Here is a 24,515-nt window from a genome sequence, read left to right as displayed (position 1 = left end):
ACCGCAGGTCAATTTATGCACGTATTCTGTGCTTGGTTTTTTCCCCCCATCATCAGTATAGACTCCCGTGTTGCGCTTCAGTATACAGTATAGGTCCTACTGATACAGCTATGTATTATGAATTCCTTTTATCTGTTTGAGGGAGTAAACAACAGAAAATTGCATTCAGTGGTGCATGAAAAGTGCAGAATGTGTGTTGAAAACGATTGTATAGAAATCTGGTTAAGTGAATTTCTCCGTAGAATAACACTGGCTCTGTATTCAGAACCTAGGTTGTAAGAATACATATCCAGAATATGCAAGTGTGAACGAGGTTTTACTGGTATTTGATCATATCTGAAGAATTTACAGTCTCATGCACATTGCAATCTAGACTCTAGATATCTAAAACCATAAAACAAATCAAAAACAATAGCACTACCAGCTTTTATCTAGACAGGTTAGCGATTTTCTGGGTTTACTATGATCAAGCTGAACATAGATACAATTGTTTTCTATTTTTAGTTTATTTTTTCATATACAGTACAAATCATTCCATTGAAAGTCTTTGGGAATAGTATATTTTATTATTACATACAGTGCAGAGTATATCGGTCCCCTTAAAACCAAACATGAACACAGATGAGAAGTGAAGTTATCTTTCAACATGCTACGTAGAAACTTAATTCCAAGAGTCATTTAACTGCATCTTCCTGCTCCAACTTACTAAGGTATCTCTCCAATTTCTTAATGTTTACTCTGTGCATCATCAGGAACTGTCCGTTAAGGTGAAATACAGGAATGTCATGTTTATAGCGGTCATACCAGGCTGTGTTCTCTGGAAGTGTGATATCCACTTGTTCGAAAACAAACTAAAACAGAGATAAAATAATAGCATTATCCTCAAACTCCATAAATAAACTAAAATTTAATAGATGAGTTTTCTTATTGAGAGCAGGAAAAGCAAAAATGGAGTATATGTGACAGCGCTGCTGACATCAAGCACAGACCCTTGCATAAAACGTAAGGTTTATTCTTTATTCCAGCCTACGCGTTTTGACGCTAAACCAGCAAAAATTTTATACAAATTTGAACTCAAATTTATTTCACTTTGGTAGAAGGTATCACTAACTTTTTAACGTCTGATTTCTTATGTTAGGAATCAAGAACTTCTATTATGTCCTTTGCTCAATACAACATAATAGAGGAGTTTTACTAAGAAAAAATTGTGCCAATTTATTATGCGTTTTAGTCACTTTTTATGCCTCTCACAAACGTTTTTAAACGTGTCTAGGAAAAGGGGCGTGGTTAGGAGTTATTTGCTAAATATATTAACAGCCTGTGTAATTTTTTCTAAAATGTTATAAAATATTCGGCCTAGGAGGTGACATATAGAGGAAAAATAGTCTAACATGTCCAGCGAGTTTCACCAAAATTATAATTCTGCGTGCGCATTTTGATATGGCCGAGTTTCAGCCTGCGTAGCTCAGGCTTCATTGACATATGCGTCAGGGTTCCATTCGGACGTTCCCTCGGAGCTTCCTGGTCAGAATGGAACCCTAACTGAGACAAACGGAAACCATAGTTTTCCGTATGCATCACCATTGATTTCAATGGTGATGGATCCAGTACAAATGGTTTCCGTTTGTCTCCGTTGCGCAAGGGTTGCGTCATTTTGACGGAATGAATACTGTAGTCGACTGCGCTATGGATTCAGTCAAAACTATGGAACCCTTGCACAAACAGAAACCATTTGCACCGGATCTGTCACCATTGAAATCAACGGTGATGCAAACGGAAACTGTAAAGGATCTGCCAGACACAATTTCTGTGTCGACGCCCATAGGTAATCAGTCTGCACCTGCTTCTATGTCTGTGAGACTGACTCCATCTTCCACCACCCAGGATGGCAGGCTGGAGTGGGAGAGCCTATCACAGCCTGGCCAGACGGAGCTCGCTCCCGCCCTCTGTCTATTTATACCTGCCTTTCCTGTTCCTCCTTTGCTTGTGATTCTTCTCTGCTGGTTTCCTGGCCCTGCTGCAGCTTCTTGAACTACTGACCCTCTGATTGTTATTGACCTTGGCTTTACTGACCACTCTTCTGCTCTGCGTTCTTGTACCTCGCTCATCTCCTGGTTTGACTCGGCTCGTTCACTTCGCTTGTTGTTCCCGTGGGCAACTTCCCCATTTCCCTGGCTTCTTTGTACCCTTGTCTGTTTGTCTGTCGTGCACCTATTGAGTGTAGGGACCGTCGCCCAGTTGTACCCCGTCGCCTAGGGCGTATCGTTGCAAGTAGGCAGGGACTGAGTGGCGGGTAGATTAGGGCTCACCTGTCTGTCTCCCTACCCTGACATTACAGAAACCTATGGTTTCCGTTTGTGTCAGTCAGGGTTCCGTCCTGACGGGAAGCTCCGACAGAACATCAGAACGGAACCCTGATGCAGATGTGAACGAAGCCTTATCTTGTCTCAAATAAAGCACAATATTAATAAATCTGCCTAAGTATTACAAACACCCGACAACATGGTAACAGTTCCATAAGGCCAGGATTATACGGGACATTTTTACTGTTGACGAGATGTTCATTCATTGGCGTTTTATTCTCCACTCCAAGTTTTGGCCTAGTTTTAAACAGCCATAGTATGGCCAGACCCTACAGGCTCTACTAAACAGATCTCAGAACACCATAGGTTATGTGACACAGACCCTAAAATGCAAACCTATATTACAGCCGTGTGACACCTGCCTTACGACCATGCTGTTTCTTAAAACATGCATCATGTCTTTGGTGTGTTTTTAGTTCCTCCATTTTAATAGAAACACTGCTGGTGTATAAAGCACATTGTCAAAATGATGTTCATGGAGGTGTCCCCTCTCATCACATACAACTGCTGATACTTCCTCATGTCAAAAATAAATACTTTGCCCATAGTGAATCCTAAAGTTACAAAATAATTCAAAGCACATTTATTGAGATTTTTATTTAATTTTAGCTGAAGTGATGTGCAAATGTATACATTCATATAATAAATATAAAAAGTACTTCATTGTTATAATTGCAATGTATTAGACAAATGTTAAAAAATAAAAACAATGCAATGAAAAGAAAAAAAAAACACTTCTGAGTAACGTACATAAGCATGCAAAATTTAAAGGGGTTGTCCCATAGACAAACAACCTCTTCAATCTGACAGCTTCTCCAGAAACTATTGGTAAACAGCTGATTTCGCTAGGGGAAGTTCCCATCAGCCATTCAGATAAATGGCCATCGATGCAATGTAGTATATAGACAGCTTGAGTCTGCCAGGGATATTTCTTGTTAGTGGCTCTCTGCGCTGGCTCGTAGATGAGGGGTCCCAGGCGGGGAAAATTGCAAAACATTAAAACCACTGGATTATAAAAACCTTGCACTCTTGTTGTAAAGCCACTGTTCACGGCAATCTACACTAGATGTTTAATGAAAGCCATAAAGCTTTTTCACACTGCAGTATGCAGTAACCACCATGTTGTAGGTAATATTTACCTTACCAATACCCAGGTTATTAGGCCTGAGTCACATGGCACTTTTTTCGTTCTGTCAGAGGTATACTTTGGGAGGAGTCCAGGCATATACCTCTAACGGAAGGTTGCGATGCTGCCCGAGTTCCCCTGGCAGAGTGCTACTTTAATCACTGTGCCTGGGGAAACACCGGACGTCACTGTCAATAGTATTGACAGAGATGTCAGGGACTTTCAACTAGGAGTCCCCCGGCCAGAGCATTGGAAGCGTTCTGGCTGGGGATTCGGCTTCTGGAGAAACCCTGATGTCACATATGGACGTCATATATGGACAGTGATGTCAGGGGCTTTTAACTACAAATCTATCAGAAGCCCTATGGCCAGGGACTCCGGGACTAGAGGAGCCTCTGACGTCACTGTCGATTTATAGGTAGTGACTTCAGCTGTGTCAATTAAATATTGATGAAGTTGGAGACTGGTTGATGTTGTACCAATATCTAAGAAGGGTAAAAAGGTGGAACCAGGTAACTACCATCCAGTAAGTTTGACATCTGTTGTATGTAAAATACTTGAAGGTGTTCTAAGAGATGGGCTGCAAAAGTATATAGAGGTGAATAATCGAATAACTGAAAATTAGAATAGATTCCTAAAAACAGGTTGTGCCTAACTAACATGCTCGGTTGCTATGAGGAGGTAAGTGCAAATCTGGATGTTGGTTATGTGGCTGATGTGATTTTTTTGTGGATTTTGCAAATGCAATTAACACACAATAGTCTTGTATTGAAGCTACAGATTCAGGGGCTGGGGGATATATACGTGCGTTGGTGGGTAAAGAACCGGTTAAGGGTAAGTTCACACTACCGTTAATATATGTTTACCTCTCCTCCATCAGAGGAAGAGGGATCGAAACATTAAACGGAAAGCAATGGTTCGGTTAGAATTACAATTGATTTCAATGGTAATTCTTTTGTTTCAGTTGCTTTCCGTTTGTCTCTGTTCGCTATGTTTCCGTTTTTTGAACGAAAACAAAAATTCTGAAGACTGCACTTTTGTTTCCGTTCAAAAAAACAGAAACCTGGTGAACGGAGACAAACGGAAAGCAACTAAAACAAAAGAATTACAGTTAAAATCAATGGTAATTCTAACGGAACGGTTGCTTAACGTTTAATGTTTCGATCCTCTCTTCCTCTGACGTATACTTACGGTAGTGTGAACTTCGCCTAAGGAACAGAAGGTAAAGTGTTGTTTTAAATAGTACACATTCAAAATGGGCTGAAGTCAGCAGTAGGGTATCACAAGGATCTGTGTTAGGCCACTTTCTTTTACCTATTGGTGCAGGTTTAACTTATGAATTTGTTTTTTATTTGAAATATATTTTACATTTCATTTAGAGCCTTGCTAAACTGAACTTCGACTATCCTGCTGGCACGCCATATTCTCTCTGTGGCCCTGCTTCCTGCAGATAACTTGTGTATGGTCTCTCCTCATCTGACTGATTTGAACCATTTGTACCTCCCACTAAGGTCATTTCTGAACAAAGATATGAGTGACATATTGTTGACAATGATAAAACTGAGACATCAAGATCTGTACCAGGATGGGCTTCTACAACATCTCTGTCAGATCAGGCATTTCTTCTTTTGACACAGTAAATAAACAAATGAAAATATATACAATGCACTATATATACACAGTACAACGAAACGACAGAGATCTAGGCAAACAATATAATCAGATTCACCAAAGCTTGGCTTTTTGTGAACACTTCAATGAATATTTTACAACAGCTTGCTTATATATTTACCCATATCTCTGGTGTGGACATACCATATGTGCAATCTGTGCAGCTGCACGGGGACCCAGTAGATAAGGGGGCCCACTGCCACCTAAAAAGCTACCAGCAGCTTTCTACTGTCTATTAGATTCCATGTAAGGGACTGAGATAGTGAATTTCATAGCTCACAATTACTGGTGGACTGTGAAAGAGACAGTGGGTGATCTATACTGAGCTGTTGGAGAACATGGGGCTCATTAACTCTTCTTGCACAGCGGCCTTCTGCTCCCTGCGTCTGCCCTGACATATCTGATGGTATGACAAGTAGTTACAGTACATCCAACCCCTCTTTTTCATGCGTACCACATGATGGCATCAATGATATTATTAGAAAAAGATTAAGCAATGATAAATAGACATACATTTTACAGACCATCAAATAATGTTTCAGATATTCCATTTTACTTTAGACCATACACTGAAGGATTCGGCAGTGTTATTTAACCCTTTCATGACCAAGGGTCATTGATGCCCCTGTGTCCAGGTAAAATTTTCCATTATTGATATGCACTTGTTTAAACAATAATATCTTTGGAAACGCTTTGAATATCACAACTATTTTTACTTTGTTTTTTTTTTACAAGACTTATGAGGCTTATGAGTATTAGTTTAATTAATCCTGTGTTTTTATTTTTCATTATGAGCAGACAAAATCACTAAACAGGAGAAAAAAAAACACTTTTTTGTAATGTAATATATTATATATATATATATATATATATATATATATATATATATATATATATATACACATACATACACACACACACACACACTACCGTTCAAAAGTTTGGGGTCACCCAGACAATTTTGTGTTTTCCATGAAAACTCACACTTATATTTATCAAATGAGTTGCAAAATGACTAGAAAATATAGTCAAGACATTGACAAGGTTAGAAATAATGATTTTTATTTTAAATAATAATTTTCTCCTTCAAACTTTGCTTTCGTCAAAGAATGCTCCATTTGCAGCAATTACAGCATTGCAGGCCTTTGGCATTCTAGCTGTTAATTTGCTGAGGTAATCGGGAGAAATTTCACCTCATGCTTCCAGAAGGCCCTCCAACAAGTTGGATTGGCTTGATGGGCACTTCTTGTGTACCATACGGTCAAGCTGCTCCCACAACAGCTCTATGGGGTTGAGATATGGTGATTGCGCTGGCCACTCCATTACAGATAGAATACCAGCTGCCTGCTTCTTCCCTAAATAGTTCTTGCATAATTTGGAGGTGTGCTTTGGGTCATTGTCCTGTTGTAGGATGAAATTGGCTCCAATCAAGCGCTGTCCACAGGGTATGGCATGGCGTTGCAAAACGGAGTGATAGCCTTCCTTATTCAAAATCCCTTTTACCTTGTACAAATCTCCCACTTTACCAGCACCAAAGCAACCCCAGACCATCACATTACCTCCACCATGCTTGACAGATGGCGTCAGGCACTCTTCCAGCATCTTTTCAGTTGTTCTGCGTCTCACAAATGTTCTTCTGTGTGATCCAAACACCTCAAACTTCGATTCGTCTGTCCATAACACTTTTTTCCAATCTTCCTCTGTCCAAGGTCTGTGTGCTTTTGCCCATATTAATCTTTTCCTTTTATTAGCCAGTCTCAGATATGGCTTTTTCTTTGCCACTCTGCCCTGAAAGCCAGCATCCCGGAGTCGCCTCTTCACTGTAGATGTTGACACTGGCGTTTTGCGGGTACTATTTAATGAAGCTGCCAGTTGAGGACCTGTGAGGCGTCTATTTCTCAAACTAGAGACTCTAATGTACTTGTCTTGTTGCTAAGTTGTGCAGCGGGGCCTCCCACTTCTTTCTACTCTGGTTAGAGTCCGTGTGTGCTGTCCTCTGAACGGAGTAGTACACACCGTTGTAGGAAATCTTCAGTTTCTTGCCAATTTCTCGCATGGAATAGCCTTCATTCCTAAGAACAAGAATAGACTGTCGAGTTTCACATGAAAGCTCTCTTTTTCTAGCCATTTTGAGAGTTTAATCAAACCCACAAATGTAATGCTCCAGATTCTCAACTAGCTCAAAGGAAGGTCAGTTTTATAGCTCCTCTAAACAGCAAAACTGTTTACAGCGGTGCTAACATAATTGCACAAGGGTTTTCAAGTGTTTTCTAATCATCCATTAGCCTTCTAACACAGTTAGCAGACACAATGTACCATTAGAACACTGGAGAGATGGTTGCTGGAAATGGGCCTCTATACACCTATGTAGATATTGCATTAAAAACCAGACGTTTGTAGCTAGAATAGTCATTTAGCACATTAACAATGTATAGAGTGTACTTCTGATTAATTGAATGTTATCTTCATTGAAAAAAACTGTGCTTTTCTTTCAAAAATAAGGAAATTTCTAAGTGACCCTAAACTTTTGAACGGTAGTATATATATATATATATATATATATATATATATATATACACACACACACACACACACACACACACACACACACACACACACACACACGCGCACAGTTAGGTCCAGAATTATTTGGACAGTGACACAAGTTTTGTCATTTTTAGCCGTTTACCAAAACATATTGAATATATAGTTATGTAATCAATATGGGCTTAAAGTGGAGACTCACAGCTTTAATTTGAGGATATTCACATCCTAATTTGAGGAAGGGTTTAGGAATTACAGCTCTTCAATATGTAGCTGCCTCTTTTTCAAGAGACCAAATGTAATTGGACAATTATCTGAAAAGATATTTAATGGGCTGCATGGGCTATTCCCTCGTTAATCCATCATCAATTAAGCAGGTAAAAGGTCCGGAGTTGACTCCAGGTATGGCATTTGCATTTGGAAGCTGTTGCGGTGAACCCACAGCATGAGGTCAAAGGAGCTCTCAATGCAAGTGAAACAGACCACTGTTAGGCTGAAAAAATTAAGAAATCCATCCGAGAGATAGCACAAATGTTAGGAGTGGCGAAATCAACAGTTTGGTACATTCTTGAAAAGAAAAAAAAGAGCAAACTGGTGATCTCGTGTACTCCAAAAGGTCTGGACGTCCACGGAAGACAACAGTGGTGGATGATCACAGAATCCTTTCCATGGTGAAGAAAAACCCCTTCACAACATCTACCCAAGTGAAGAACACTCTCCTGGAAGTAGGTGTATCAATATCTACATCTACCATAAAGAGAAGACTTCATGAGAGCAAATACTCAGCGTTCACCACAAGGTGCAAACCATTAATCAGCCTCAAAAATAGAAAGCCCAGATTAGACTTTGCCAAACTACATGTAAAGAAGCCGCCCAGTTCTGGAACAGCATTCTTTGGACAGATGAAACTAAGATCAACCTGTACCAGAATGATGGGAGGAAGAAAGTATGGAGAAGGCTTGGAACGGCTCATGATCCAAAGCACACCACATCCTCTGTAAATCATGATGGAGGCAGTGTGGTGGCATGGCCATGCATGGCTGCCAAAGGCACTGGGTGACTAGTGTTTATTGATGATGTGACTGAAGACAGAAACAGTTGGATGAATTCTGAAGTTTACAGGGATAGACCTTCTGCTCAGATTCAACCAAAAGCAGCAAGGTTGATTGGACGTCGCTTCACAGTACAAACGGACAATGACACAAAACGTACTGCGAAAACAACCCAGGAGGTTTTTTTTTAAAGGACAGGTGTCGCGAAAAAAACTTTTTTCATATAAATTTGATTTAGTGTGTTATGAAAATACATTTTATTTGTGTTTTTGTGTTTTACTTTTTTCATTTTTTCTTACTTTTACTTCACCATGGGGGCTGCCATTTTTTTTTTCATCTTTGTGTGTCGATTAACGACACATACAGAGATGTAATGCGGCACATACTTCCCCATAGAGAATGCGAACGGGAGCCGTTCCATTCACTATAGTGTACGCCGTCTGTGTGGGAATAGTGCATGCACCGCTCCCACACAGTCCAAAAGGAAGGTCTTCGGCCGAGCGACATCCGGCGCCATTTTCATGTGGACCGGAAGCCGCGGCCGGACAGTAAGATGACTACTTCCGGTCGCGGCTTCCGGACATATGTTCAGAAGCAAGGACTAGGAGCGGAGGGAGCGGACGGAGTGGAGGGAGCGGCGGCAGCGGCAGGAACAAGTAAGTTATGTTTGTGTATGTTTGTGTTTTACTGTGTGATTACCACTGTATGTAAGCCTACTACACTGTGCATTCGCTCAAAAAATGGCGGCACACAGTGTAGGAGGTTTGAACATTCAACCCCCTCCTTTCTCCTGGCACTAGCGAGAATAAAGGAGGGGGATTTTTTGAGCACCCTAGAGCGACTGTCTCTTCTCCAATTTTGCAGCATAAAGCAATGAGGTTGCTTTATCACATGCCAATGCTGCAATTTTGGGAATTGCTCCCTCTAGTGACCAGCACATGGAAATGTTATAAATTAGAATCTAATTTATAATATTTCCTGACTTGTGAAAAAAAAATAAAAATTAGAACAATGTGTAATCATGTATATACTGTTTAACTAAAAAAAAAAAAATTTCTAGCGACACATTCTCTTTAAGGCAAAGAAGTGGAATATTCTGCAATGGCCAAATCAAGCATCAGATCTCAACCCGATCGAGCATGCATTTCACTTGCTTAACCCCTTCCCGCTCCTGGACGTACTATTAGGTCATGGTAGCTGTATAGTTCATGCTCCATGACCTAATAGTACGTCACGAGAGTAATGGCCGTTTCGGCCGTTCTCCCGACACATACAGGAGCTGTGACAGCTGCTGTCTCGTACAGCAGTTACCGCAGCTCCTACAGCGGGGACCGATCGCTGTGTCACCACTAATCAACCCCTTAAAAGCCGCGTTCAATAGGGATCGCAGCTTTTTAGGGGTTAAGCTACCATCGCCGGCCTGCTACACGATAGCGGCCGGTGATGGTGACTATGGCAACCGGACACCAAACAATGGCGTCCGGCTATGCCATCGACGGAAGCCTAGTGAGTCCTGACAAAGTCAGGACCCACTATGCTTGCTGTCAGTGAGTAGCTGACAGCTCTAATACACTGCCCTCAAGTCCCCTAGTGGGACAAAGTAAAAAAGTAAAAAAAAAAAAGATGTGTAAAAATAAGATAATAAAAGTTTTAAAAGTAATAAAAGTAAAAATCCCCCTTTTTCCTTTATCAGTCCTTTATTATTGATAAAAATAGGTAAATAAACAAATAAACTATACATAATTGGTATCGCCGTGTCCGTAACGGCCTGAACTACAAAACTGTTTCGTTATTTATTCCGCATGGTGAACGCCGTAAAAGAAAATAATAAACCGTACCACAATAGTTTGGTCACTTCACCTCCCAAAAAATGGAATAAAAAGATCAAAAAGTCGCATGTACCTAAAAATGGTAATGATAGAAACTACAGTTCGTTACGCAAAAAATAAGTCCTCGCACGGCTTTATTGATGGAAAAGTAAAAAAGTTCTGGCTCTTAGAATATGGTAACACAAAAAGTGAATGATTTTTTACAAAACTTATTTTATTGTGCAAACGCCATAAGACATAAAAAAAACTATAAACATAGGGTATCGCCGTAAATCGTATCGCCCTGCAGAATGAAGTGAATATGTGATTTATAGTGCACGGTGAATGCTGTAAAAAAAAATAGAATAAAAAAACAATAGTAGAATTGCTGATTTTTAGGCACCACGCCACCTAAAAATAGAATAAAAACGGATCAAAAAGCCGCATGCACCTCAAGAAAACTACAATGAATTCCTCAAGTAGTCTAGTTACAAAATGGGGTCACTTTTGGGGGGTTTCCACTGTTTTTGCACAAGACCTCTTCATGGTGCCTAATAAAAAAGAGGCCTCAAAATCCAGTAGGTGCTCCTTTGCTTCGGAGGCCGGTGCTTCAGTCCATTACCGCACTAGGGCCACATGTGGGATATTTCTCAAAACTGCAGAATCTGGGCAATAAGTATTAAGTTGCGTTTCTCTGGTAAAACCTTTTGTGTTATAGAAAAAAATGGTATAAAAAGGATTTTCTGACAAAAATAAATATGTAAATTTCACCTCTACTTTGCTCTAAATTCCTGTGAAACACCTAAAGAGTTCATAAACTTTCTAAATGCTGTTGTGAATACTTTGAGTGGTCTAGTTTCTAAAATGGGGTGTTTGATGGGGGTGTCTAATATATGGGCCCCTCAAAGCAACTTCAGAACTGAACTGGAACCTAAAAAAAAATAAAAATGAGGCAATACTTCACTTCTCCTAATGAGCATCGCCTACTCCAAGACGACCCAAGTTTTGACCGTTTGTATAAACGGAGACCCCTATTAGACCGTTTGAGTGCCCGGTTTTCCCAAGCATACAACACCGAGACGTGTAATTCTATTGATGAGTACTTGGTACATTTTAAAGGGAGGCTCCCAGTACTTCTGGAAGCGGGGCCACACGCATCGTACCAGGGCAACACTTTCCAGGAGAAGTTCCCCAAACTGGCAAGAAAGGAAAAAGTCAAAAGAGGTACAAAGTCTGCTATAAGAGGGGGATAAGGAAGGACACAATATATCAATGTGACACGCGTCCCGAAAAACTAAGGCTCCGTAGGAAAGAGTGCTTCAAAATGTATCATACATCCCTAGATTTTTAATCTACCCCAGTTTTACTTACCCTGATGCACTCCGCACATCTTATCACCCTCATCTTTCCCTTATGAGCCCTGCCGTGTGCCCAGGCAGCTGATAACAGCCACATTGAGGGTATTGCCAAACCCGTGAGAACCCACATTAGTTTATGAGGTGTATGTCTCCGATAAAAATGCTCACTACACCTCTAGATGAATGCCTTAAGGGGTGTAGTTTTTAAAACGGGGTCACTTCTTGGGGGTTTCAACTGTACCGGTACCTCAGGAGCTACTGCATACATGACTTCGCACCAGAAAATCCCCAGTAGGCCAAATGGTGGTCCTTTCCTTCTGAGCCCTCCCATGGGCCCGAACGGCAGTTTATCACCACAAATGGGGTATTGCTGCACTCAGGACAAATTGGGCAATAAAATTGAGTATTTTATTTCTCGTGAAAATAAGAAATTTTGAGCTAAAACTACATATTATTGGAAAAAAATATATATTTTTTAATTCCCAGCCCAATTCAAATATGTGCTGTGAAAAAACTGTGCTTTCAAAATGGTAACAACAACCATAAATGAATTGCTTGAGGGGTGTAGTTTCCAAAATGGGGTCACTTCTGGTGGGTTTCCATTGCTTTGATACCTCTGGGGCTCTGTAAATGCGACATGGCACCCGAAAACCAATCCAGCAAAATCTGCACTCCAAAGAACACACAGCGCTCCTTCACTTCTGAGGCCACCCATGGGCCCAAACGGCAGTTTATCGCCACAAATGGGGTATTGCTGCACTCAGGACAAATTGGGCAACAGAATGGGGTATTTTGTTCACTGTGAAAATAAGAATTTTTTATCAAAAATGACATCTTATTGGAAAAAAATGACATTTTTTTAATTTCACAGCCCAATTCAAATACGTGCTGTGTAAAAACCGTGGGGTCAAAATGGTAACAACAACCATAAATGAATTCCTTGAGGGGTGTCGTTTCTGAAATGGGGTCACTTTTGTGGGATTCCTACTGTTTTGGCACCTCCACACCTCTTCAAACCTGGCATGCTGCCTAAAATATATTCTAATAAAAAAGAGGCCTCAAAATGCACTAGGTCCTTCTTTGCTTCTGGGGCTTGTGTTTTAGTCCACGAGCGCACTAGAGACAAATGTGTGACATTTCTAAAAACTGCAGAATCTGGACAATACATATTTAGTAGTGTTTCTCTGGTAAAACCTTCTGTGTTACAGAAAAAAATTGAATACAATTGAAATTCAGCAAGAAAAATGAAATTTGCACATTTCACCTCTACTTTGCTTTAATTTCTGTGAAATGCCTGAAGAGTTAAATAAACTTTCTAAATGATGTTTTGAATATTTTGAGGGGTCTAGTTTTCAAAATGGGTTGTTTTATGCGAGTTTCTAATACATAGGCCCCTCAAAGCCACTTCGGAACTGAACAGGAACCTTAAAAAAAAGGCTTTTGAAATTTTCTTAAAAATATCAGAAATTGCTGTTTATGTTCTAAGCCTTGTAACGTCCAAGAAAAATAAAAATGTTCAAAAAACGATGCCAATCTAAAGTAGACATATGGGAAATGTGAACTAGTAACTATTTTGGGTGGTAAAACCGTCTGTTTTACAAGCAGATGCATTTAAATTCTGACAAATGCTATGTTTTTATAAATTTTCTCTAAATTTTGCAATTTTTCACCAATAAACACTGAATATATAGTCCAAATTTTACCACTAACATAAAGCCCAATGTGTCACGAGAAAACAATCTCAGAATTGCTTGGATAGGTTTAAGCATTCCGACGTTATTACCACATAAAGTGAAATATGTCAGATTTGAAAAATGGGCTCTGAGCCTTAAGGCCAAAACAAGGCTGCGTCCTTAAGGGGTTAAGACAAAACTTAAAGCAGAAAAACCCACAAACAAGCAACAACTGAAGACAGCCGCAGTAAAGGCCGGGCAAAGCATCACAAAGGAGGAAACACAGCATTTGGTGATGTCCATGGGTTCCAGACTTCAGGCAGTTATTGCCTGCAAAGGATTCTCTACAAAGAATTTAAAAAAAAACATTTTTTTATTTATGGTTAATTTGTCCAATTACTTTTGAGTCCCTGAAATGAGGAGCCTGTGTAGAAAAATGGTTGCAATTCCTAAACCTTTCACAGGATATTTTTGTTCAACCCCTTGAATTAAACCTGAAAGTTTACACTTCAATTGCATATCAGTCGTTTCATTTTAAATCCAATGTGGTGGCATGCAGAGCCCAAATCTTGAAGATTGTGTCACTGTCCAAATAATTCTGGAAAACTGTATCTATCTATATATATATATATATATATATATATATATATATATATATATATATATAGACAAAATGGATCCAGCAGCACCGGTATAGCGTGGGTGCAAGCCCAAAGGGATAGACCAAGATCCCAATTATACAAAGAGCAAAAATCAGGCAGCACTCCGTTTATGTAGTGAAAAAAGAGGGTACTTTTATTGTCCCATAGGCAATGGGACAATAAAAGTACCCTCTTTTTTCACTACAAAAACAGAGTGCTGCCTGATTTTTGCTCTTATATATATATATATATATATACATATACACACACATACACTGTAGATGTAAAGGATCTGCCAGACACAGCTTCTGTTTCGACGCCCGTGGTTAGTCTGCACCTGCTCCTAGGTCTGATAGAGTGACTCAATCTGCTACCTCTCAGGCTGGTAGGCTCAGGAGTGGGAGAACCTATCACAGCCTGGCCAGACGGTTCTAGCTCCCGCCCTCGGTCTATTTATACCTTCATTTCCTGCTTGTCTTTGCCTGTGATTCTTTCCTGTTTCCTGGCTCTGCTGCTCCTGCTATTATTGACCTTGCTTCATTTTGACCCTGGCTTTACGGACTACGCTCCTGCTCTGCGTTTGGTAACTCGTACACTCCTGGTTTGACTCGGCTCGTTCACTACTCCTGTTGCTCACGGTGTTGCCGTGGGCAACTGCCCCATTTCCCTTAGCTTCTGTGTACCCTTGTCTGTTGTACACATATTGAGCGTAGTGACCGTCGCCCAGTTGTACGCCGTCGCCTAGGACGGGCCGTTCAAGTAGGCAGGGACTGAGTGGAAGGTAGATTAGGGCTCACCTGTCTGTCTCCTTACCCCGTCATTACAGTAGAGCTCTGTAACAATTAGTCCTCTTCTCTCTGTCACCCTGAATCCCTGGAGGGGAGAGTGAAGAGGGCTATATACACACGACCATGAAAAACTCGCAGTCAACAACGGATCAACTGTCAGTTTTTCATGGCTGTTTTGCATCAATGTGTCTCAAAATTTGAATCCATTTTCCGTCCGTCTGATCGTTTTTAACCGCCATTTGCCACCCGTTTTTCATGGACGTTAAAAAAATTGATGAATTTTAAATCGTATGGGGTTTTTTGTCCCAACCCCCTGAAAACACCACAGTGCCCATGTAGCTAGTGACGCAATACCACTGTAGATAGTGCCACACATACATAGTGCCCACTGTAAAAGTGCCACAGTGCCAGAGTTCTCCCTGTAGATAATGCCCACATAGTGCCACACACAGAGCCCATGTAGTGCCACAGTGTCCCCTGTTGGTAGTGGCAATATAATGCCACAGTGCCCATGTAGATAGTGCCACACCCCCTGTATATAGTACCCCCTGTAGATAGCACCACACCCCCTGTATATAGTGCCACCCCTTGTACATAGCGCCACCGCCCTGTAGATAACATCCCCCCTGTATTTAGCAACACCCCCCTGTAAATGGCACACCTTACTTGTAGATGGCACCACTGTAGCTCCCTGTAGGAGCAGAATCCCTCTGGCCGAAGATTCCGCTCCTACAGGAAGCCCCTGATGACTCTGTCCATATATGGACAGTGACGTCAGGGGTTAACTCTAAAAGCAGAGTGGGGATTCCACTACTAGACGTAGCCACTGACATCATTATCCATATATGGATAGTGACACCAGGGGCTTCTCCAGTAGCGGAATCCCCAGCCAGAGTGTCAGCCGGGGATTCCACTCCTAGAGAGAGCCACAAACATCACTGTCCAAATGGAGAGTGACGTCAGGGGCTCTCTCTAGAAGCGGAATCCCTGGCCAGTGCGATCAGACACCGGGGATTCCGCTCCTAGAGTCAGTTCAGGTGGCGCTATCTACAGTGGGGTGTGCGATGTTCTCTACAGTGATGGGGTTGCTATCTGCAAGGGGGGTGGCACTATCTACAGCAAGGATGGAGAGACGGTGGGGGCTCCCTCTAGGAGGGGAATCCTCGGCCAGAGCGCTAGCCAGGGATTCCGATGCTGGAGGGAGCTTAGGTGGCGCTATCTACAGAGAGTTTTGCGGGGATTTTGGGTGGCACTATCTACAGTGGGGGGTGTATTCCGGGGCTCTCAAAGCCCCGGCCGACATAAGAGTGCAGCACTGCTCACACTGAAGCAGCACCGCACTCAATAAACCCGATCCAGGCTGTCAACGTCTATATACGTGCTAACTGCACGGGGCATTGGCAGTTGGAAAATATATAGCCATATGACAGTCATGAAGGGGTTAAACACTATTTCCATGCTAAATCATATGTGAAATCATTCTGCATGCTGTACTTTATTATGTACCACTGTGTCCTGAAAGGACACAAATGCCTTTAAATAAGAGCTTTAGTGTTGTTAAATATTTAGTTTAGCTTCTGAAGAGTGAAAAGGGCCTGCAAGTTCAGAATTAGGGCATGTTCACACGGCTTACTTTCTGGCGTATTTCGGAACATAAAATGGTCGTATTACCCTCCGAAATAAACCTTGAAAATGCCTGCAAACAGTTTATAGTAGTTTATACGAGGCATAATTTTACACTGCTGCTATAAAAAAAAAACAAAAAAAAAGCAAAACAACAACATGGCGTAAAAATATGCCTTGTAAAAAAAAAACAAAAAAAAACAGACATGTAATTTTTAACATTTCCAATGAACAATGCCAATAACGCTCTGAAAATAATACTTTTCAAATCTGCTTCAAGAGCCTGGTTTTCTCTTTAAAATTAGTCTCGTATTCTTCTGCTTTACACATAAGCCATGAACATCGCCTTATAAGTTCTGACCGACATTTTTTAATCAAACAAAGAATGCAAAAATGCTTTGGTGAAAAAAGTCCCCAAAAAACACTGTGCAGCCAGCACCTCTAATTGTGTGGGAAGCCCTGAAGCTTATTGAAGGAAGAAATACTAATCTGTAGCAAGAACTGATCTGCTAAACTTCAAACAGAAACCTGGAAAAATACATGCACTGCTGGCTGTCTCATACCCTGGGCTGCCATCAGGGCAGTACCAGGGGCCGGCCATAAAAAAAAAAAAAAAAAAAAGAAGAAAAGGGGACCGAGTCGCTACCGCCCATCAAAATTATCCCCAGCGGTAGTTAGTTTGTAGAAGGGAACGGGCCCAATTATATCACAGGGCCCTTTCTCTTCTCCAAACTAACTATCTCAGGGTCAGGCCAGCATCAGGACATTGTGTGCGGCAGCGCATACTACTCTGACGGAGCCTTTATTGCACTAAATGGAGACCGTGTGGCTATGTTCGAAAGAACTGTACAGGCTCCATGCACAGGGTACTGCCGTGTGCATGAGCCCAAACTTCCGCAACAACTTCCACTCCTGATCAAACTTATTAAAGCAAACTGTGAACATTTAGCACCATTTGTGTACAATCTGATAAAATAATAAGCAGAAAAGGTTTACTGCTAAAATAAAAGCTGCTCAGAACATTGTTTAGTGCCTCTTATACGATTTCCCTGTGAGTCCATCAAATAATAGCGCAATAGATGAGGCCACCTGGAGAGTCAGCTGTGTGGAAAATGAGTCAGGATATTCATTATATATGAGATGGTTAAATACTAACAGTATAGTCTGGAGTCTGCAGTGTTTGTGTCTGTGATACAAACTGTCTGCTTCACATACACTATAAAAGATTGATGGCTGCAAACACAATTACAGAAGACACAGACAAGGTAAAGACCTGCTTAGAATAGGAAAAATAAACATTTTGTGACCGATAACGTTCCTATTATTGCAGTTCTGCACGGCTTCTGTGTTTGATCAGACGTATATAAACAGCACATGACAGATTATTCAGCTGCACAACATGTGCCAGATGGAGGAACAGGTTTTATTTCCACACTTTGATTGATGGTTTGTTTGATTATGGATAGATATGGAGAGTAGACCGGTATCCACCTGACACCGCACGCTTCTATATTCTTCTGGGAGGCCACGCAGTGCGTGCCTTACAATACCAGGTTTAGGCGTGCAGATTAATACAGCTGAATGTTAAATGTTAGTATTTTGGGATTTCAATAGGTTTTTATTTGAGTTTTCTTTTTTCAACAGTTAAACAAATAAGTAAAGCAACAAACTGAACTGATTATAACAAATGTTAAAATGGTACATTACAATTGATATATAAAATGTAGTAACAATGAACATAGCTATGAGAATAATGTAGCTATGGAAAACATTAACACTGGTAGAAGGAAGAAGAGGGGAGGTTGTGAAAAGGAAAAGAAGGATTGGGGGGTTCCCTTTTCCAACAAGTTCAATGGGGCCAGTCTCATGCCTGCATAGTACAAATCCAGCAGTCCCAAACTTTACTAGATTGCTGCTTTTTATCAGCAAATATACTACATAGGTATTATGCACACGGCCGTATCACAGCTCCATTTTGTACGAAGCCATAATAGGAAACACACAGAAAGGAATGGGACCTTTATCGTGCTTTCCTATGCGTTTGATTTCATACAGTGGCATACGGAGGATTTTTTTCTGTCAGATTCTGTACAAATCCAACAGAAAAAAATCTTGGTATGCTCGATCAGATACAATGTTTAGGCTTCGTTCACATATCTGTTGGGGCTCTATTCTGAGGTTCCGTCTGAGCGGTCAGAACGGATCCCGGACTGAAACAAACGGAAACCACAGGTTTCCTTTTCCATCACTATTGATTTCAATGGTGACGGATCCAATGCCAATGGTTTCCGTTTGTCTCAGTTGTGCAAGGGTTCCGTCGTTTTGACGGAATCAATAGCGTAGTCGACAATGTAGGAGACAAACGGAAACCATTGGCACCGGATCCGTCACCATTGAAATCAATGGTGATGGAAAAGGAAACTTGTGGTTTCCATTTGTGTCAATCAGGGCTCCGTTCTTACGAAAAACTCAGACGGAACCGAGCCCTGACGCAGATGTGAACGAAGCCTAATAAGACAAGAATAGCTTTGTATGTCAACACACATGGTCTTGTAATAGACTGTCAACCATACAGCCTATGTGCCGTGTACATAAGATCTTAATTGGTCACGGACCATGATTCATTAATCATGTTATTTTTCAACACCAATTATTGATCAGAACCAACTGTTAACATTTCTTGCCCTGAATACTGTATTTTATGTAATTTTCTCAGCACATAGAATCAGTGCAGTAGTGTGTTTATTAGTATATTAAACAACTGCACTGATAAAATATAAACTAGAGAACAACAGGCTGTGAGTATTGTGTCCCCATGAGTAAAAAAAAAGAAACCTATAATAGGTTAAAAAGAGCATGTAGTCATATTTAATCAGTTATTGTCACATATTGTCACAGGGCCAGTGGGATAATCTGCCACAGGGTCAGCAAAGGTTAGTGTGAACCCTCTTTGTCCCCAAGGGAATTGGAGTGGGGCTAAACCGGGGAGCCGAGTCTAAGGAAACCCCTGGTATTTACCTTTAACCCTTATACACGGTTCTGGACTTTGTTGCAGGGGAACCGCAGGTTGTTGACCCGAGAGTAGTCTCCCTTGGTGATGGCCAACGTAACAGCTGAAGTACAAGTAAGCGTGGTTAGAAATAGCAAAAAGGTCAGGGCAGGCGGCAAAGTTCGTAACGGGTCACTTAGCAATTGGTCAGGGCAGGCGGCAGAGGTTTGTAACAGGTCACTAGCAAGAGGTCAGGGCAGGCGGTAGGCAAGGAAGGTCAAAAACACAGGAATTACAACAATGATATACCAAAAACAGACAAAACTAGCTTGCATAAGACAAATTACTCTGGCTAAGAGCATAGGAAGGGGAGGACCCTTTTATACCCAGGGAAAGCTGGGTGGACCAGAGCACAGCGTTGATGGCCGCCAGATGCTGACCTGGGAGAAGAGGAGTGGCGCCAGCCAGGTGGGAGAAGACCCTGGGGGGGGGGGGGGGGGGTAAGCATATGATGCCAGTAAAGGGCAGACGGGGAGCGGAGGCCATTATAGTTATGACATTCCAGATCCTATTCCAGGTAAGTTAGCATATGTGACATTAACAATAGTTTGATAGCCTTGTAATGATCATGTATGGCAAGATTAATACAAAATCAGAGATGAACCTGTGTTAGAGATAATAATATAATACATAAATGTCTGACAAACATTGAATTGGTTTGGACACTGCAACTTTGTTCAGTGATATGGTGGAATTTCCAGCTCAAAAATTCCCACCAATGCAGGGCTTCCTTACTGTGCCAAATAACTATCACCTATGGTTCTTCCCTGGGTTACTCTATTATAAAAACTTAAATTCTCTGCTCCATAATAATTTCACTTCATCACTGGAATACCAGATAGGAATATTAGATAGGAATTTGAGGGAAACAGAACACTGAAACTTGCTACATTCGTGTGGCTAGGAGCCATAAATAATATTTGCCCCAAGTGATTAAGCCATTACAGCGACAATCCGATCATGGTAAAACAGGAATAAGGGGACATGCCATAAATGCTTGCTCCAATAGAGTTCAACCACGGCCAGTTTCTATATAAATACAATAACTTATTATTATATAGCCTTTATATAGAACAAGTCCATGCAGTCTTAAAAAACGATTTCACCTGAGAGTCAGGCATTACCCGATTTCATGTCTAAAAAGTGTCAAACCCCATAATTTCTTGTACAGGAAGCGATCAAATAAGAGTTCCATTCCCAGAGATCTAGTTGCAGCTATTAGGCATGAGGATTATCATCTTGTCTATACGGATTCCTGCTGTTCTTTGATACTTACATTCTGTCTGCAGCTACACAGCATTAAAAATATCTGAATGCAAATGAAATGCTTTAGAAGTGTGACAGCTCCTACGACAGACAGATCAACCTATATTGCTGAAATCCAGCAATCATCACCAATAATTCGTTGTGACTTGTGTTTTGCATTATGATATCAAATTACTTTCATGGTTCCTACTTGTAAAACAAAATAAGCTGGGATTCAGGCACTGAAATCTGAGCCATCGCCGATTCGGAAATATGTTTTTCAATAAGAAAACAAATGTGTTTAGAGATGGGATAATGTATCAAATTTGATTCATGGGTTCAATTTATTTACCCATATATAATGTATTATTCCTGCCAAGAATATTAACAGTCTGGTCTTAAAGTGAGTCTGACACAAAATATTGTGTTATTCTAATTAATTCTGTATCATAACAAAACATTTTGCATATTAAAGGAGGTATTTTAAAAATAAATGTAACCATTATTATCATAATATACGTTAGATTTCTCCCTAGTGTCACAGCACCATCTGGGTGATGGAAAACAATGCCTCTCTAGAATTGTATAGAGCAACGTAATATTTTTGCACAAGTCTTAAAAAGCTTTACTCTATTAGTATCTGCTCAAAGTAAAGAATCAATGAAATGTGCTTACATTATATTTACAAAGATAAATGATTCCTTTACTTACATGTCACTTTAAAAATAAGGTGCAACGTGTGTCACACATAATAGCCACACATCGTCCAAGGAGGGGGATGTGACAAATTCACACAATCCGAAAGTTAACTGCATATTCTAAATCTGGCAGAGAAATAAACTGCTGTCGGTTGCCTAGAACACAGAGAGTTTGCAGGGGCCACAGGGTCCCCACTGGGTTTGTTGATTTCTTTTATTTTTGTTTCTTAAATAGAAACAACATATTCTGCAGCGCTGTATACATTTTGTCATTACGCTTTGTCCCCAATCTTTATTCCCCATTTGTATGTTTTTGGAGTGTGGGAGGAAATCTGAGAACCTGGAGAAAATCCTTGCAAATATAGAGAGAACACGAAAACAAACTCAATGCAGACGTTGCCCTGGGTCGGATGCAGACCCAGGATTCCAGTGCTGCAAGGCAACAGTGCTAATCACTGTGCCACCCACGGTCTGCTTGCGGCATGCTGGCAAGCAGCGGGGATACTGAAGCCTTGATTTACTAAATGGAATGTATTATCTAATTTTTTGGTACTAATTAAAAATCTATACTGAAGCATTTTTGCTGTAATCTGTTTTAAATGTGTAAATGTTATTTTCTCTTGGGGAGTCAACTTGCCTGAGCTGTGAACAGCAGTACGAGAGAGACATGCTTTGCAGCAGATACCTGGGCATAATAAAACCCTCAGTCACAACAGACTCATTCACTTCTATGGGAGGGTGTAATGGGCATGCTCTATGAAATGTTCAGAGGTCAATGTTTAGAGATGGGGAGGTGGTGTGCCGTTTCCTGCAAAGCGGCTGCTTTTGCCTTCATCTTGGTTGTTCGGAAACATATCTTATCAATCTAATGAACAATCTTCTGTCCTTACAAAGCTGAGGAAAATCTTCTATAGTAGGTCACACATGCACCAACCACCTACATAATCATTTCTAGTACACCGCTAACCCTTCTTACTTTTAACGAAATACTCATTCTTTCATTTACATAAATAGACAAATAATTATACATTACCCTATCCATATACGGTGCAAGAACTTCTTTAGCTTCATCACATAGTGGACATGGGTTCTAGAAGTAAATATTTAAACACATTTTTAAGTTAATAATTAAGCACATATAACAGAGTATTGTTAGGATGTATTAAAATTTTATCAGAGTATTATAGTATCATAGAAATAACGGAGAGGCTAAAGGATCTCTAGCAATAGGCCAGAGTACAGTAGAAATAGTACAGTGCCACCAGGACATAAATATATGCAAAAAAAAAAAACAAGGACAAAAAAACAAAAACAAAGCCTGGTATAAAGCGGCACTCGACTCATGGAATGTGAAAAAGTAACAAAATGTGCTGCTTTATACCAGGCTTTTTTTAAAAAAAATGTTGTTCTTGTTTTTTTCTTTTTGCATATATTATAGTATCATAGTTGGTAAGGGCAAAAGAGACCTATGTCCATCCAGTTCAGCCTATTTTTCTGCAATGTAGACCCAGAGGAAAGCAAAACCCCATGAGGAAAAAGCCAATTTTCCTCATCTTAGGGAAAAATTCCTTCCAGACTCCAATATGACATTCAGAATATATCCCTAGATCAACAACCCATCTCCAGTAATCTAGTAACCATAGCTTATTATATTATTACACTCAAAAACAGCATCCAGGCCTCTTTTGAACTCTTTCAGTGAATTCACCATAACAACTTCCTCTGGCAGAGAGTTCTATAGTCTCACTGCTCTTACAGTAAAGAATCTCCTTCTATGTTTGTGGAAAAACCTTCTTTCCTCTATACGTAGGAGATGCCAATTGTTATAGTTATAGTTCTCGGTATAAATAGATCATGAAAGAAATCTCTGTATTGACCGTTGATATATTTATTCATAGTTATTAGGTCAACCCACAGCTACCTTTTTCAAAACTAAATACTAATTTTGATAAACTTTCTGGGTACTCTAGTCTACCCATTCCATTTATTACCTTAGTTTCCCGCCTTTGAACCCACACAAGCACCACTATGTCTTTCTTGTGCACTGGTGCCCAAAGCTGTAAAAAATAATCTTTGTGCGGTCTTACTAGAGACTTAAAAGTGGTAAAACTATGTTCTCGCCATGTTCATCTATGGCCCTTTTGATGCACCCCATGACCTTCTTTGCCTTGGCAGCGGCTGCTTGGCACTGGTTGCTAAAGTTAAGTTTACGGTCAACTAAAATTTTTAAGTCCTTTCCATGTCAGTTTTACCCAGTATTATCCGATTTCGTATGTAATAGTGACATGTATTTTCCCTTACCAAGTGCATAACCTTACATTTGTCAGTGTTAACCCTCATTTGCCACTTCTTTGCCAAAGTCTTAAACTTATTCAGATCTATTTGAAATATAATACTGTACTCCGTTGTGAAATTTTACTATGCAATCCCACTGCAAGGGCATTAATAAATATAGTAAACAGCATAGGGCCTAATACTGACCCGTCTGCTACCCCACTAGTAACGGTGATCCAATCGGAGTACGTACCTTAACCACCCTCTGTTTTCTATCATGGAGCCAGTTACGTACACCCTTACACACATTTTCCCCTAGTCCCATCATTCTCATTTTATGTTCCAACCTTTTCTGCGGCACAGTATCAAATGCTTTAGAAAAATCAAGATATATGACATCCAATGACTCATCCTAGTCCAGTCTAGAGCTAACTTACTCATAGAAGCTGATCAGATTATTTTTACAGGATCGATCCCCCATAAACCCATGCTGATATGGAGTTATATCCTTATTGTCGTCATTGAGATATTCTGGGACAGCATCTCTTACAAAACATTCAATAGGGGTTAAACTTCTAGGCCTGTAGTTACCGTGCTCACTT

General features: G+C 40.5%; 1 protein-coding gene across 7 annotated transcripts in view; it reads right to left on the bottom strand.

Moving 5' to 3' along the window:
• Positions 1 to 24,515, bottom strand: part of C1H5orf63 (chromosome 1 C5orf63 homolog) — a 233,268-nt gene that overhangs the window by 51,963 nt on the left and 156,790 nt on the right. For 6 of the 7 annotated variants that reach the window (XM_075835947.1, XM_075835928.1, XM_075835937.1 and 3 more), the window contains 2 exons: positions 22,673 to 22,729; positions 545 to 851 (listed from right to left, as the gene is read on the bottom strand). In XM_075835947.1, the coding sequence (XP_075692062.1) occupies positions 675 to 851; positions 22,673 to 22,729 (234 nt within the window). In that variant the 3' untranslated portion in view covers positions 545 to 674. Of the gene's footprint in view, positions 1 to 544; positions 852 to 22,672; positions 22,730 to 24,515 lie in introns of those variants that run through there. The other variant, XM_075835975.1, reaches the window with a different exon arrangement.

Source organism: Rhinoderma darwinii, chromosome 1 (genome assembly GCF_050947455.1).
Source record: "Rhinoderma darwinii isolate aRhiDar2 chromosome 1, aRhiDar2.hap1, whole genome shotgun sequence".
Taxonomy (NCBI): domain Eukaryota; kingdom Metazoa; phylum Chordata; class Amphibia; order Anura; family Rhinodermatidae; genus Rhinoderma; species Rhinoderma darwinii.
The sequence above is the reverse complement of the archived record's forward strand: the minus strand, read 5'-3'. Positions and strand labels throughout refer to the sequence as shown.